Here is a 17,044-nt window from a genome sequence, read left to right on the forward strand (position 1 = left end):
CAGGATCAGGGTCTTTTCAAATGAGTCAGCTCTTCGCTTCAGGTGGCCAAAATATTGGAGTTTCAGCTTCAACATCAGTCCTTCCAATGAACCCCCAGGACTGATCTCCTTTAGGATGGACTGGTTGGATCTTCTTGCAGTCCAAGGGACTCTCAAAAGTCTTCTCCAACACCACAGTTCAAAAGCATCAATTCTTTGGCGCTCATTGCATTTCTCGCCTCTCCTTCTCTGAGGGTCAAGTCCTGTGGGAAAGAGGTCTTTTTGTTCAACAATTCAAGTTATGTTACCCAAAGTTGGGAGAGCCATTGCCAAGAAGCAAAAACAAAAGACATATCTTATATTTTGTGAATTGCATAAAATACCGTTTAAAGTCCCAGCTGCTGCTGCTAAGTCGCTTCAGTCGTGTCCGACTCTGTGCGACCCCATAGACAGCAGCCCACCAGGCTCCTCAGTCCCTGGGATTCTCCAGGCAAGAACGCTGGAGTGGGTTGCCATTTGGGATATATGTATATGCATAGCTGATTCACGTTGCTGTACACTAGAAACTGACACAATATTGTAAATCAACTACAGTCCAATAAAAATTATTACTCCAAAAAATGTTTTTAAAAGCCCAAGCACTGTACATGGTATTGGGTTGACCAAAACGTTTGTTTGGGTTTTTCAGTAAGATGGTATGGAAAACCCCGAACAAACTTTTTGGCCAACCCAATATTTGCACAGATTGCTAGAGACGACTGAATCTAAGCTATTATGATATGCATTCACCATGCTACTTATCCCAATCTTTGCTTCCCTGCAACTTTCAATTTGTTTAAGTATAGTACTTCACATTTACATAACGATGTATCATCTTAGAGAAAAACCAGGGTTTGGGAGGCATTTTGTGAATGAGTCACCGTTTATCTTTAATAATAAGGTATTGGTTTGCTTCTAGGTATATTGTGGTCTTACTAGCCAAGGACAGCTAATAGCTGTAAAACAGGTGGCTTTGGATACCTCTGATAAATTAGCTACAGAAAAGAATATCAGAAACTGCAGGAAGAAGTCGATTTGCTGAAAGCCTTGAAACATGTCAACATTGTGGCCTATTTGGGGACATGCTTGGAGGAAAACATCTTAAGCATTTTCATGGAGTTTGTTCCTGGTGGCTCCATCTCTAGTATTATAAACCGTTTTGGGCCATTGCCTGAGATGGTGTTCTGTAAATATACAGAACAAATTCTGCAAGGTGTTGCTTATCTCCATGAGAACTGTGTGGTGCATAGAGATATCAAAGGAAATAATGTTATGCTTATGCCAACTGGAATCATAAAGCTGATTGACTTTGGCTGTGCCAAGCGTTTGGCCTGGGCTGGCCTAAATGGCACCCACAGTGACATGCTCAAGTCCATGCATGGGACTCCATATTGGATGGCCCCAGAAGTCATCAATGAGTCTGGCTATGGACGGAAGTCAGACATCTGGAGCATTGGCTGCACTGTGTTTGAGATGGCCACCGGGAAGCCTCCACTGGCTTCCATGGACAGGATGGCAGCCATGTTTTACATTGGTGCACACCGAGGGCTGATGCCTCCTTTACCAGATTGCTTCTCAGAAAACGCAGCAGACTTTGTGCGTGTATGCCTCACCAGGTAAGAAACTGAAAGCAAGAAAGGAGGATAAATCCCCAGGGATTCCAAGCAGTTGACATTTCCTGAGATTTATGGCCCATTTTTAGCTCTGCTCAGGTTATAAAATCAAGTGGGGAGTGATTTTGCTCTGAAAAGAATCATGAGTAGCCACATTGGGTGATGTGTTCTGTGTTGTACCAGGGTGTGGGGGTAATGCTTCAAGTGGGAAGTGTCTCAATTAAATGTCTTATCAGGTCCAGATAGTACTTGCTCAAATCAATGGATGTGCAAGAATTGCTACTTATTTGTAAGATCTGTTTATTTACCAAAGAGACATCTTCCCAGGGACTAGCCATGGTGAAATGGCATCATCTGTGCTTAGCTTCCCTCCCCTTTTGGGGAACCAGTGTTCTCATTCCTCCCTAAAACTGGCTCTCAGGAAAGTATGTGAGAAATTCATTCATATCAAGGAAATGACATGAATTGATTAATCAATGATTGACAGATTTAATGTATTGTTCCCCCAGAAACACTTGCATTTAAAGTGAGAGGAAACATTTTGAGTCAAAGGAACAAATCTCTAATTGAAGTATTTCAAGCATCAAGTGGGTAGTGTTTGGGGAAGCAGAAAAGTCCCAGAAGGTCACCTATTTTCTCCTGTCCTGAGGCTTCCTGGTATTTATGGAATAAAATTCTGGTTAAAGTGTAAGGACTGTAAGGGAGCTGAGAGACTACCCACTTGTGTAGTTTTCACTTTTCTTAGCCAGGTACTCTCTGCTTAGATGAAATCTTAATTCGAAGAATAAAGCAGGAAGGCAGAGAGATGGCTTTGGTTAGTGTGTGTATCTCTATGCATGAATGGGTGTGGTGGAGGAGGGCTGAAGAGAAGGGCAGGGGTGCTCAAGCCCACCTACCTACTCTTGATGTAGAGCAGCTTCGAGGGGTCTCAGCACTGAGCTGCATGTGCAGGATAAGGAGGCCGGATACCCAAACACAAATTCTTGCCTTTCAAACAGATATGCTTTCTTATTCCTAGATGAAAAATTCTAGTGCCCCAGATTTCAGCAAATATGGCTACCTCCAGGTCCCTCCCGGAACGAGTTCATTTTGTCACTGTTAATGAATATTCAGAACCCAAAGATCTGTCTGCCGATGGATGTGTCTCTCTTAGCCCTCTGTCTTCTTCTTCCAGCACCTGTATATCAATCAGCCTGACCTGGTTGATTTCAGGGAATCACAGAGGCTAGGACAGCACCACATACTCCAGGGTTGGGGTGGGGAGCGGTGCAGTTCTGGGCATCCCCAGATGCAGAGATGCCCTAGGTATCCCAGGATGGATTTGCAGGCAGAGCTGTGGGCACAGAGCTACCCCTTCCTGTCTGCCAAAATACCTCACAAAAGGGACACAAATTTGTTAGGAATATCATATGGACCAGTACTAGTTTGGGAGATTGGTCTTACCTCTTAAAACTACTGTGGTTACTTTCTTCTGAATTGAACAATGATCTATTATTGATCCACAACAACTGCTTGCTACTCTTTTTTTTTTTTCAAGTTCTCATTATACACACAGACCACTTTAAAGCGAAAGGGTGGAATTTTTTCTTTTTACTTTCCTTTTGAACCATTGCTTCATAAACTAAGCAATACACAACTCATAATCAATTAACAGGGTTATTGTGAAGGTTAAGTGAAACGGTGTGTGTAATTGCTTAGCATAGCATGGAGTACATAATTAGGGCTCCACCATTAATAACCCATGGGAGAATGTTAATACACCTTACCTAATGAGTGTCATGCAAGCATGTAATTATCTCCTGAAATTCTATGCCAAAGACCCTAAGGACTCTAGAATCTTGCCTGTTGTCTATGAAAATAACTCCTTGGAGGTGTGGATATTCATAAATAAAGGGAAAGACACTCAAAGATTCACAAGTAGACATGATCAGGTTAAAAACTAGGAACAAGGACTGAATATAACAAATGAATTTGGGGAAGCAGTCAGAAGAATGATGGGGTACTACTACAGGCAGGTTTCAGAAATTCTGGGGAGTCAGGCCAAGGAGTCTAACTTTTGCAATAGGCAGTGGAGAGCAGGGAACTGCAAAGAATTTGGGGTAAAGGACGGCATGAAAAGAAAGGTCTTTGGGGAGGAAGGTCAGGTAGTGGATTTTGTAGACGGTCCTCGAATGGAGGCCATTCTAGAATTCAGAGCTTGGACTTTGATGGTAATGGAAGCAGTGGGAGTGTAAAGGGGATTCCAAGACATTTTAGAGGAAGGTAAATCAGGACTTGGTGGTGGATGATGATAGGATTTCAAGGTTTTAAACTGGATAATGGGAGAAATAATAGAAAGTTGTGAATGAGGAACAGTGGAGGAAGTTGAAGGAAATATTTGAAGCTAAGGAACTGTTGCTCAGGAAAGCAGTGAACATTGGAGATGTGTATTTGAAAATCAAAAGGTTGGTAGCTATAATCATGAAAAAATTAGAGGGTTGAGGAAAATGTTTTTGAAAATTCTCATGGGAGAAGATAACACAGTATGCATAGAATTAATTCTAGTACTCAACTGGAAGAAAGGGAGCGAGGGGAGTTGCCCCATGGGGGAAGAATAAAGAGAACAGTTTCTCTTAAGACCAAGCAGACATTGTTTCAGAAAGAAGCAGGGTAGTGAATACTTCAAGTGCTACAGAAATGACAAGGAGGCTGAGCTCACTGAATCTGGTAAGGAGAAGGTTATGCTTAGTTTCACAGGGACTACTCCCTTTTTTTTCCCTCAATTTTTTGGCTGCACTGTGCAGCACGTCGGATCTTAGTTCCCAGACCAGGGATCAAACCAGTTACCCCCTGCACTGGATGCAGAGTCTTAACCACTGGACTGCCAGGAAAGTCCTTCCTGGTCAGGATTAATTTTAAAAGGACAATTTGTAGAGAGATAAGTAGGCCAAATCGTAAGGATTTAGGATAGTGAATGTTGAAAACAAGTTATTGGACTCACCCAACTTAGAGAAATTTGGCAAGAATAGAAGAAATAGGATGGCAGCTAGAAATGACGGTCATTTAAGGACATTTTGGAGAGGAAATTTCTGCATATTTTGAAGACTGGAGAAAGAGCCTCTGGAAGGGAAGAGATTTTTTATTTTAGAATCATTCACGATCACTTTCTTTTAAAAGTATTTTACTTTTATTTTCATTTTTGCCTGGGCTGTTCTTCGTGGTCATTTGCTTCCAAAATGATCAAGGTAGCAAATTTAATCAAAAGATGCCCAAGGAATAATTTACTGCAGAAAACTATTGACTAGTTCATTAGTTCATTGACCAGTTCATTGTCAAAAGCGTTTTATTAAATTTATTTTTAATTGAAGGAAAACTGCTTTACACTATTGCATTGTTTTCTACCAAATATCAACATGAATCAGCCATAGGTTTAGCTATGTCCCCTCCCACTTGAACATACCTCCCCATTTTGATTTCTTGAGGCAAGGGAAAAAAACCCACGCCACATGTGTACTAAGTTGCTTCAGTTGTATCGAACTCTTTGCCACCTTGTGAACTGTAGTCCACCAGGCTCCTCTGTCCATGGGACTCTCCAGGCAAGAATATTGGAGTGGGTTGTCATTTCCTTCTACAGTGGATCTTTCCAGCCCAGCGTTCAAACCTGCTTCTCTTATGTCTCTCTGCATTGGCAGGCGGGTTCTTTACCACTCGCGCCACTTGGTAATTAAGAAACTGTCTCCCTTTACGTATATTTAAGAGTACCCCAAATGGGGTTATTTAAATTAATCACCAAAGCATATTTAAACGTCTACTTCTAAAGGGCTTTTCAATCCTGGATTCCTCTAAATTTAAAAATAAGTTTCATGCTAACTAAAAGTGCATTAAACTGTACATATAAAAGTGTATTTTACTGTGTATAAATTATACCCCAACAAATTGAACAAAAGTACTATGGAAATGTAGGGACTGGTTTTGAATCAGGTAATTTTTGTATTATTACTATGTTATACTTTAAAAGCTGTATATACATTAAAAAAAAAATTGTCCCAATGAGTTAGGTGTTATCTCCATGTTATCAGTAACACGGGGATAACATGAGAGAAGAGTTGGGAGTCCCTGGTTTAAGATCACACAGCTAAAATCTGGAGTCTGGACTCAACCCAAGTCTGTCTGACAGGCACAGGTTGTACTTCCACTGTTACAGTAGGTATTTTGAGTCATGTAGTTGGCAGGCACGTTGCTGGGTGCTTATTCTAATATGTTTTTGCCTTCTTAGGGACCAGCATGAGCGACCCTCTGCTGTTCAGCTTCTGAAGCACTCCTTCTTGAAGAGAAGTCACTGAACAGACATCAGGACTTTCCCAGCTCCACTACAGATACTTTGTTACTGTTTCAGTGTGGAAATGATGGTTTAGGGACTCGAAAGTCAATCTAATCCAATTTAACCAGATCCTGCAATGTCACTAACTGAAAAATTGTAGTTACAAGTTAGCCTTCTCTAGCTTCAGGCACAACTGCCCATGTATATGAGCAAATTGGGAAATAGATGGGGAAACAGTGGACACTGTCAGACTATTTTTGGGCTCCAAAATCACTGCAGATGGTGACTGCAGCCATGAAATTAAAAGATGCTTACTCCCTGGAAGGAAAGTTATGACCAACCTAGATAGCATATTCAAAAGCCAGAGACATTACTTTGCCAACAAAGGTCTAGTCAAGGCTATGGTTTTTCCAGTGGTCATGCATGGATGTGGGAGTTGGACTGTGAAGAAAGCTGAGTGCCAAAGAATTGATGCTTCTGAACTGTGGTGTTGGAGAAGACTCTTGAGAGTCCCTTGGACTGCAAGCAGATCCAACCAGTCCATCCTAAAGGAGATCAGTTCTGGGTGTTCATTGGAAAGACTGATGCTAAAGCTGAAACTCCAATACTTTGGCCACCTCATGGGAAGAGCTGACTCATTGGAAACGACCCTGATTCTGGGAGGGATTGGGGGCAGGAGGAGAAGGGGATGACAGAGGATGAGATGGCTGGATGGCATCTCCGACTCGATGGACATGAGTTTGAGTAGACTCCGGGAGTTGGTGATGGACAGGGAGGCCTGGCGTGCTGCGATTCATGGGGTTGCAGAGTCGGATACGACTGAACGACTGAACTGATGAGCAAATTGTCTTAAACAGTAAAAAAAGAGAAAAATTCCAGTGTTTACAGCTTTATCCAAGAACTACAAATTCTCTTGCTTTATATGCTATTTCCTTCTATTTTTTGGCCTGTTAATTCTAATGTCATTAGCTCAAAATAAATTGTATAAAAAAGTATTTTCTTGCTTGGTGGGCAAAGGCACTTATTTAATTCTTACAAAGGAGAGTGGAGGAAGGTGAGAAGGTAGAGGAGGAGAAAGGCACTAGGCTCAGATTGCGTAGTCAGCAGTCTTAACCCTGGAGATTACAGGGGCCTCAACATTGACAGGAAGAGCTAAGGGTCTTGGCATTTCATTGCCAGAGGGTCCCCCAACTCCTCCTAAGTTCCCACCTACAAGAAGCTGGGCTCTACAAGGTGGGCTCCATAACCCTCAGGCTGCCTTCCCTGTGCTTTGTGCTATGATTTGAGGTCTTCACTTGTTTACGGTTAATATAATCATTACTGCATTGAGAACTAGCTGAATATAAGCCAGCTGGTGGGATAAAAGCTCATTGATCTGATAAGGGGAGAGTGGGTCAGCACGTAAACTTTTTTCTAAGACATTTTGCTCACGTCACCTGATGGAAGGACATCCCTGCTAACGTCACTCTTCTTTCCAGGACACTGAGAAAACCTTGCAAAAGTGAATGGGGACAAGTTGTCAGAATTATTACAAAGTCTTAAGTTGGTGGGCTTCTTGATAAAGTTTGCTGTGACTCCATTCATCTACGTTTCATTGACACTTATTGTCTTAAGCTAGGTCTACAGATATTTACTAGCTGGTATCATTTGAAGATGTTATAACTACAAGCTAACTTGAGGGGAATCTTATTCTCACCAGTTGTGAAGCTTTGTCAAAATCAAGCTGCTTCTTGAGAAGTTTTTGAGATATGTGAAACACGGTCCAGCTGAGTTAGGAGCTTACTTTGGCCAACATGTTTAGAAGGTTCTTTGAGGCTATACCTTCCTTCTCTCTCTCTGGTTTGTAGGGTTCTTCCCTCACATTTGATAAAGACTGAAGGGATACTTTGCGTATTTCACTTGTGTATCAAAATCATCTTAAGTAGGGTTTTTTAATCTTCGTATGGGATTTAGCATTCTTTACAGTCTGAATAATTATATCTGACTTGGGAGCAATTAACTATAAAAAGCCTATGAAGAAAGGGCTGCTACTGCTAAGTCACTTCAGTCATGTTTGACTGTGTGTGACCCCTAGACGGCAGCCCACCAGGCTCCCCCGTCCCTGGGATTCTCCACGCAAGAACACCGGAGTGGGTTGCCATTTCCTTCTCCAATGCATGAAAGTGAAAAGTGAAAGTGAAGTCGCTCAGTCGTGTCCGACTCTTAGCGACCCCATGGACTGCAGCCCACCAGGCTCCTCCGTCCATGGGATTTTCCAGGCAAGAGTACTGGAGTGGGGTGCCACTGCCTTCTCCGATGAAGAAAGGGCAGGGACTAAGAAATGTTTATACTATGTATACAGACCACAGTAAAGGACACACAAAGTTGGTGTTAATAAACCTACCCCTCTTCCCATACAGGAAAACACTGAACACTAATTTAACAGAACCTTCAAAATGTATACATTTTTAATAGGCAAGTCTTGATCCTAAGAGCTTGTGTTTTGTCATTTAATAATGTTGAAATTAAGCTTATATTACTGCTCCCTTTAGGAGGTAGAGGTCCTGGAAGAAGACTGGGATTTCAGAAAGGTGAAGGCTGGGAGGGCAAGCATTCGTTGAGCTCTTGATAGTGGAAGGCACATCATTTAATTCTGGCTGTCTGGGTTGGTGGTAGTCTGACTTTATTAACAGAAAGTAGGGCTCAGAAGCACGTTAACTTTCTCAAGGTCATCCAACTGGTGAGTGACTTTGGGGCTGCTACCCAGATCTGACTTTAGTCTTTTCCTGCTGCCTCCCAGATTTGTAGTTTATGAATGAAATCAGTTAATTATTACTACTCGAAAAAAAAACCCTCAAGATGCTGATAAATTCACCAGTACAATGATTCTGATGACTTAATTGGTCTCAAAAGCTTCTCATTTTTCATTTAGTAACACTGCATTTCCTTCTATGCCTATACCCCTTGTGACCAGGCACACCACCTGTTTTCAAGCATGTTCAGAAGCGAATTTCATTACATACTGAACGGGTCTTAAGCTCAACCAAAGGAAATTTAACTTCCCATGTAGTTCCAATTCTAGAACCTCCTTAACTTTACCTTATTCTAGCTCTTACGCTGCGGACACTTTTCAATGGCTGAATTAGGAGAGTTGCCACTGTGGAAAAGCCAGAGCACAGGGTTGGAGGACATGCAGGATTCTGCCTACTTTATCCACTCTCCTGCTTGACCAATGTAACAGTCCTGGGCCTTTAGTGTACTATTTCCTATATAAAAAGCCACTTAAAAAGACCATGAAAAGCCTCCCATCATGTACCAGGCCATCTTTATTCCTCATACCTGGTGTACTTCCAAGTATTCAGCTGAAAGCAGCTATGTAACTAAAGCAACTTGTTTTAAAAAAGCTTTCCAGGTGATTCAACTTGAAAATACTGGGTGTAGGCAGTCTGTATCTTCATTGATCGTTAACAAGAAGAGTTTTGTGTACAGCACTGTGCTGTGAAAAGCTGAACTACATATACAGCCCTGATGAAGAGCTGTAGCACTCGTACTGTTATGACTCTGAACTTGTGAAAATCCACGGCTGACTTGTCTCTAAAGCAATTGTTCCTATGACTTGAAAGACTAAAGAAAACTGATCTTGGGGATATGCCTGGACACTGGTTAAGGTCTCAATAAGCCTGTTAATTTCATGGCAGTATGATTAAAAATCCTCATTTAGTGAAGCTCTACATTGCTTTGGGAGGTAGCGTTGTGGGGGAGGGAACAGGTAGGTCACATACAAGACCTGAAACAAAAATGAACAATTTTCTCCATTATACTAAAAGCAGCAGGGGGCTGGGGGTGGGGAAGTGAAGGAACAATTAAGTAGGGTGAATTGCTAAATGAGATTACTAACTTTGGTTAAGGGGAATTTCTGACTTTATGTTCTTAAATAAAACTCGTAATTTATTATATTCTTAAAAAAACACAAAACAACAAACCCTTACTCCTTACTGGCTCCTTATTCCTTGTGACTCAACTGGTAAAGAATCCGCCTGCAATGCAGGAGACCTGGGTTTGATTCCTGGGCTGGGATGATCCCCTGGAGAAGGGAAAGGCTACCCACTCTAGTATTCTGGCCTGGAGAATTCCATGGACAGTATAGTCCATGGGGTTGCAGAGTTGGACACCACTAAGTGACTTTCACTCCTTACTGGTGTTATCAACATGAAATAAAGACAAATCTAATGTGATTTCAAGACATTTATTTTATATTTAGGCTTAAAACGCCTGTTAGAGAAAGTAACTTTTCTATCCTAGTTCTCTTTTATGAAAGGCACTGCAGGCTTCCAATTTCTTTCAAGTATTAAGTGCAGGAAAACCAGTGTGGAGGGGAAAGGGGTTGGAAAGAGCAGCAAGGGTAAAGCAATTTGATTAAATTTCACATGACTAGTTGTGGAGGTGATGCAAGAAGGCACACAAGAAAATACCAAAGTATGAGTCTGAATGAACAACTCAAATTCTGTAAACCATAGGCCTGCACTAACACACAAGTTTACTGTACCTGGCCTGGCCTTTACCAGTTTCCTGAATTATCTACAACCTGCTTCTAATGGATGCTCTTCAACACCATCCATTAACCTTAAGCCTCACATCGCAATGAATAGGTACTATTGCTGACATTTTGTAGATTAGGAAATCAAGGCACAAAGTCAAGACATTTACCCAGACACCAGCCATTAAGGGATGGGGCTGAGACTGGAATATGGACAATCTGATCCTCGTGGCCACACACTCCTTGATGATACATGAAGTCACTCAATTAAAGACTAACTTTTATATTAGAGACCTCATTTCCCACATCTCCCAGGAAGTTATTTCTGATTTATATTAACAAGACATGTTGGAGCCTTGGATTTATGTTGTCAATAAACAAACTTTATTAATAATTCCTTGTAATAGATATTGAGATGAAATTCAATGTCTAATTGAATTCATGCCATATACACAAACTCTTGTTTTAGATTTTCTATTGGCAAACATCCTGTTCAATAGTCCTTGGGGGTTCTGAGTACATTCACAAAATGAAATCCCAATTATTGCTGCCAACAAATGAGTACATAAGTTTTTCAAACTAGGTGGGTGAAACTGCTTGAAAAACACAACTTAAAAAAAAAAGAATGTACTCATTAATTAACAATAGGCAAATCAAGTTAAATCAACCACTAAACAGGTTTTAAGTGAGATTTCTCCCCCAAACTTGGAAATAAAGGAAATCAGCCCTCAGAATTTACTTTTGCGATTAATGGATCACAGGAGAACAGGGTAAATCACTTTTGAGAGACCAGAATTACTCCTAGCCACACAACCTTCCAATGTAACTTGCTTATTTAGCAAGCTACCTTAAGAAACTTGAAGCAGAACACATACTGGTAAATGAACAGAAGAGGAGTCATAGAAGCAAAAGGTGGCTGTGCCCAAATTAACATTGCAGAATAAAAAATGGATGCATAGTATCAGACCTAAAATGCTTGGAATACAGATGTTTCAGAGGCAAACTTCTCTTACCAAGACAAACTTCTGACTATTTGGCTTACAGGAAAAAAATTTTCAGGTTATTAGTTGTGAATCCTCAAATTAATGCACTGGTACTATAATTTGACACCTGAGAAGGACGGGGCAGAATGTGCTGCTTCTCCAATCCATAAACTCCTAAATTAGCCTAACAAACAAACTGGTCCATGAAATTAGTGTCTGTCACCAAGTTTTTCTCACTTGTGGGACTTAATCATTTTTCTGGATAAATGTGGTTAGGAAATCCTACTGCCTTCCAAGAAAGCAGAGACTGCTGAATAAAGAATTCTTTGTAACAAAAGCTATGATTTTTCTCAGTGAAGATCTTAAAAATCACCTAGCTATTTAAGCCAGTAGTAGGTCACAAAAAATTGCTTTTCTGTTTAGATAAAACTTGGGAATGGTGAAATATCTTGACAGAACTATCTTCCCTTAGAGATATTACCATGTTTTTTAAAACTATTTCCATAGTAAATGTAAAACCCTAAGAAAATCTAACCAACCAAGGGTACTACCTAAAGAGTATGTAATAGTCATGCATATATATGCAGTGGTTTATTAGTTAAGATTAATCTTAAAGATTAGTTAAGGAATAAAAATAATTTAAGTTCTCAAATATAACCAAAAATTTGTGCTTAAAATGCTTTTAAGGCAGGACATTCGGTAACAGAAACATTTCAAATTTGATTAACTGAAATTGACCTTAACTAGTCATTTCTTTAGTTCAAAGTAGACAGGCCAGGAAATACCATATCCTACATAATTATAATGTTTGCACAAAGTAATGTAAGCACCCCTTATGACATTTTGCATGAAACCATTTATCATGGTAGAAATTTTGATTCTTAAGAACTCTAACAAGAATGAATCTGCATACACAGAGATCTAGATGCACTTGTACTGTTTTCAAAGATAAACCTTGGGGTGACTACATGACTTTTCAGTATTTAAATACCTGCAACAAAAAATGAACCTCAGCATTTATTAAAGAAAAAAAAAAAAGGGAACTAGGACATTTTGCAAGGTCTTACCACTAAAAGATGCTACCACCGGTTTTCTGGGATAATGTCTGCCTCTGAGACTGTTTCTGTGAAAAAACCACTCCTTTGCTTTGGTTCTGAAAACAGTGTATTTTAAAACAGCTAAGGCAAATATTTAGGGGCACAGCTCAATATCAAAAAATTAGTTCAAAGAGGTAGAAGTAAAGCCTTTCTATGTAATGTGCTTCTGCATAAAGGTAACAAATCAATGATCTCTGATCTAAGGAAAACACAACTGCAAAATGAATCACTCTTTTATAGGATGTTTAAAGATAACGGTTTTTAATAGTTCAAATATTTTAAAAAATCTCATCAAAAATGTATCACCTTAACAGTACTTTGCACATGTGGAATTTCATACCTAAATTTGATACTATTTTGGTTTATTTATGGCTACTTACAAGAAGACTCAGTAATAATGTCCATTCATTGGAGTCTTTTTCTTTGGTTGAGCCTACTGGGACCAGGCTGATGAACTATTTTATGCAAATAAGATGGTCAAATTCATGGCATTATGAATTATAAGGGTTCTCATTTAATGGAAATGAAACTTAAAAGAATTTCCATATTTTATCCCCACTGTGGTTTTAGAAGCTAATATCCTGTTTAGAAGTTAAAGAGTTTGAATAGCTCACACAACCCTGTAAAAATTACAACTGTCTGCCCTTTAATAAATAAAGTCATTGTAAAGAATTACATTTACAGAGTGAAAAGTGAATACATAGCATTATCAATTTTGGAAGTAACTAATAAGTACTTCCCCATAACAATATACACTAGCTACCTTTTTAACTGTCCATCATTAGCACCAAAAAATTCAACAAAATTACCTTTATTCTCACATCTCAAAACAATTCTGCAAATTCTTAGTGAAGTTTAAGTATAGTCACAGACCTTAAATATTCACATTGTTTTCTATGTCATACTGAAAATAAGTTCACTACTTTTCTGGATATTCTTTACAAAATCTTATTAAAATTCCTGGTATTATCATCCCCATTATACAGTAGCACAACCACCCAGTATCATTTCACATGATAGCTCCGTAGAGGTTTCACATCTAAATTACCAAGAACAAAAAAAACCCTTCCCTCCCTCATCTTGCACTCTTCTTAATTCTATACTAGTCCTTGGATTATGTACCACTGTAAAAGTATAACTGTATCAAAATTACCATGTTTATGGATACAATAGTATGCCATACAGAGCAACAAAGTTACATGTAATGACAAAGATTACTAAAGTTATGCAAGACAAGAACAAAGTTAGGACATGCTAGCTAAGCCAAGTCCCTAGAAAGAGACTCCTAGTATCCTAAATTCAAATAACATTGACAAAATAATGAATAATTATCTTAAAAAAAATTATAAAGCTATCGGCAAATCAGGTAATTGCTAAATAAAAGTAGAGCACAAGATTAAACTCTAATATTTACAACTGCAACATACTTGAGTAAAATTACAATTGTGCACATATCAGTGGCTTTGTAACAAAAATAATTCATATACATAGAGGAAAAAATTAAGACAGTTTTCAGTTCAACAGAAGTTGAATTCAACCCATCTCAAAGATACTCAACAGCTCAAAGATTTACCACAGAATTGAAGATTAGCTGATAAACCAGAGCCACGTTACTGGCATTTAAGACAAATTTTAAACAAGTTAAAGTCTATCATTTGCTCAGAAGTCAGAAGACTGTGCAAACTTGACCTCAACAGGAATATACTGAGATGTGCAAACAAATGGAAAACCTCCACTAGCTGTTTTATCTGGAGGCTTACCTTTTTTCTTCCCCTCAGAGAGCTTCCTGTTAACAACCGTAAGATATAAATACAGGTACAATGCACAGTCAGTGACCTTTTTAATTTATTGTTAGAATATAAAACAACTGAGAGAGCAATAGGTTTAATTTCATTTTTATAAGGAAGACTGCATTTACCTGAAAAAGAAATATGGCATCACACACAAACACACTTCAAGGGAGGGGTATGTTTAAGAACATGGTGTCATTCTGAATGCCAAAGGAAAAGCGATTCTGTTTATGGTTAAAATATGTAGTGTTAAAGTTCTTTATTTAAGAAAAAAACTTACTAATTCTGCACTAATGTAAGTTTTTGTGAATTTAGTTTTCAAATCACAGTAATCTACATAACCATTATTAACACCTCTGTGTTTATAGTACTGCAACAAGCCAACAAACACTTAAATGCACTTCACATCAAGAGTATGTAAACTTTATTTTTTCCTCTTCAAGCCTTCAGAAATTCAGGGGCTCTTTCAGCAGCCAGTCTGGTCAGAACCTCTGAAGGCAGAATCAGTGCCTCATGGAGAAAACAACCATCTGTGGCACTGCATACCCATCCGGTAGTGAAGTGTCCCCCTTCAGTGGCTTCCAGTAAGGCCTAGAGTTTAAGGTTAACATGAAAAAGTGCCACCTTTGTTTTAGATTAGTGATGGACTCTGACAAGATAAAATAAAGTTATTCTGTATATTGTTATACTTACAAGCAGCTCCAATCCTGAGTATTTATGGTAATATCTAAACATACAAAAATGTATGTACATTTTTCTCCACCTTCTTGTAAACAGTTGTCAGTATACTGTTTTATCCCTTTATCAGTGAAACATGCAAATCATACATACAAGTATAAATACACAAAAGAAAACAATTTACACTCATTCAAAAGCCAAGCAACAACAAAAAATAGCTACAGTATTCAAATTATAAATAAACGAATGCTTGAGGCATCTTATATTCCTAGAAGCAGCCAGCCATTCACCCTAATGTTCTTAGCTGCAATTGTAGAAATACTGAGTTTTGCACCTTCCATGCTTTTACAGTATTTATAACACTATCATATGTGGAGATAAAGACTTGTTTACTATAATCTCTTCTTTTCAGAATGAAGAATAAAGCAGCACTTACAAATATTGAAGCAGTGGTAGTAACAGCAGGTGTTACCACTGCTAGATCAGGAGGAAGTTTTTCATTCTAACAATTTTTAAATTAAAAAAGAAAAGGAAAAATTGACCTAAAGAAATGATTACATGTTCATTCCTTGGGCACTTAACAGCGAGTCCAGCATGTCGAATGTGTCTTTGTAGTCCATATGCTGGCTGTTTGTACTGTACTCGTGATTGACATCAGGACCGTTGGTCTCCACTGGCTTCTTGTCCAGTTTCACGAGGGTGCTGAGATGTCCGTAGCCCACCTGGTATGTGACAGGGGGAGGGGGGGGTAAGGGATGGTTAAAAACAGAGTTGTGAGAGGATATATACTGCTTAACAGAGGAGGAAGAACTAGATGAACTACCTGAACTTTTGGAACTTTTGCTCATTTTGGAGTGATGGTTGTGAGATGCATCATTGATATGCAGCTTCTTCCTTGAAGAGCTGGAACTAGAGGAAATGCCATCACTGCTCAGGCCAACAGGACTCCTCAGAACAGTGGGCGGTATTCCGTCAGCACTGTGTTTACTGCCACCACTGCTGCTGCCACTGTATGAGTGGGAATGCTTGTGACTGCTGGGGTGGTGGCGGTTGGAAGGATGCTCCTTGTGCTTCTCCTTATGGTCCCTGCTAATATGTGGGCTGGAATGCTTGCTCTTCCCACTGCCTTCATCAGAAGAGCTGTGTCTTTCTGATGAAGAAACTTTTATTTTCATTTTCAGTTCTTCTTTACTGACACTTTTATCAGTGGGTGGTATTGGAATCCGTAATTTCAGTGATCCACTCTTTTCCTTCTTCTCTGCCATGTATTTTTCAGGTTTTTCAGCATTTGTAATGGGAATTTTCATTTTAATGGGAGAAGTCACAGAACTGCTGCTGGCTGCCTGAGACTGTACATGTTTGTGTTGCTGTTCTACCTGGGCAGCTATATAATGATCCCTTGCATCCAGATCAAGGCTTTCTAGCTTACGTTTTTCTCTATATTTATCTAAAGACATTTTCTGAGGAATTACTCCAGGAGTAGCAGAAATTGGCCCGTGGTGTTTACTGCTCCCTGCTTTATGAGTATAATCTTGCTTAACAGAAGAGTGATCAGAAATTTTGTCAGGTCTGTGATGTAATCCTGAATGCAATGATGCAGAAGGCCCCTGCTTGAAGTTGATGTTGTACTGGCTACCAGACAAAGATGTTTCCTGTTTCTGTGAATATATCTGTTCTGTCCTTGCCGACTCTTGATGCTGAGGCCATTCTTGGTGTGATGACAAACCATATGAGGTACTTGGCATTCCTGTTGCTAGCATTGACAAATTATCAGATGCATGGCTGTCTTGAACAGAAATATTTCCTGAATTTAGAGGTACTGGTGCAGGGAAAGCTGATGTAGATGGTTTCTGAAAACTTGGTTTGGTAGGCACACCAGTAACACTATCTACTAACATGGAATTCTGGACCAAAGATGAACCCAGAAGAGGCGTTTCTGATACTTGTCCATCTACTTTTGGTTTCCCAGCTGCCTGGTTAGCCTATTTAAATAAAACACAAAAGAAACAATGACAGCAAAGGAATTTAATATAAATTTCTTTGCTTATA

General features: G+C 39.4%; 2 protein-coding genes across 6 annotated transcripts in view; one reads left to right on the forward strand and one right to left on the reverse strand.

The window, feature by feature from the left end:
- Window positions 1-12,505, forward strand: part of MAP3K19 (mitogen-activated protein kinase kinase kinase 19) — a 71,756-nt gene extending 59,251 nt beyond the window's left edge. The window contains 3 exon segments of the mRNA XM_004004734.6: window positions 938-1,013; window positions 1,016-1,634; window positions 5,887-12,505. Of these exon segments, the coding sequence (XP_004004783.4) occupies window positions 938-1,013; window positions 1,016-1,634; window positions 5,887-5,953 (762 nt within the window). The 3' untranslated portion in view covers window positions 5,954-12,505.
- Window positions 12,506-12,759: 254 nt separating this feature from the next.
- The window catches only part of CCNT2 (cyclin T2), a 34,131-nt gene continuing 29,846 nt past the window's right edge, over window positions 12,760-17,044 (reverse strand). For 4 of the 5 annotated variants that reach the window (XM_004004736.6, XM_060410092.1, XM_042243943.2 and 1 more), the window contains one exon: window positions 12,760-16,977. In XM_004004736.6, the coding sequence (XP_004004785.1) occupies window positions 15,550-16,977 (1,428 nt within the window). In that variant the 3' untranslated portion in view covers window positions 12,760-15,549. The remainder of the gene's footprint in view (window positions 16,978-17,044) is intronic. The other variant, XM_012139105.5, reaches the window with a different exon arrangement.

Source organism: Ovis aries, chromosome 2 (assembly GCF_016772045.2).
Source record: "Ovis aries strain OAR_USU_Benz2616 breed Rambouillet chromosome 2, ARS-UI_Ramb_v3.0, whole genome shotgun sequence".
Classification (NCBI taxonomy): domain Eukaryota; kingdom Metazoa; phylum Chordata; class Mammalia; order Artiodactyla; family Bovidae; genus Ovis; species Ovis aries.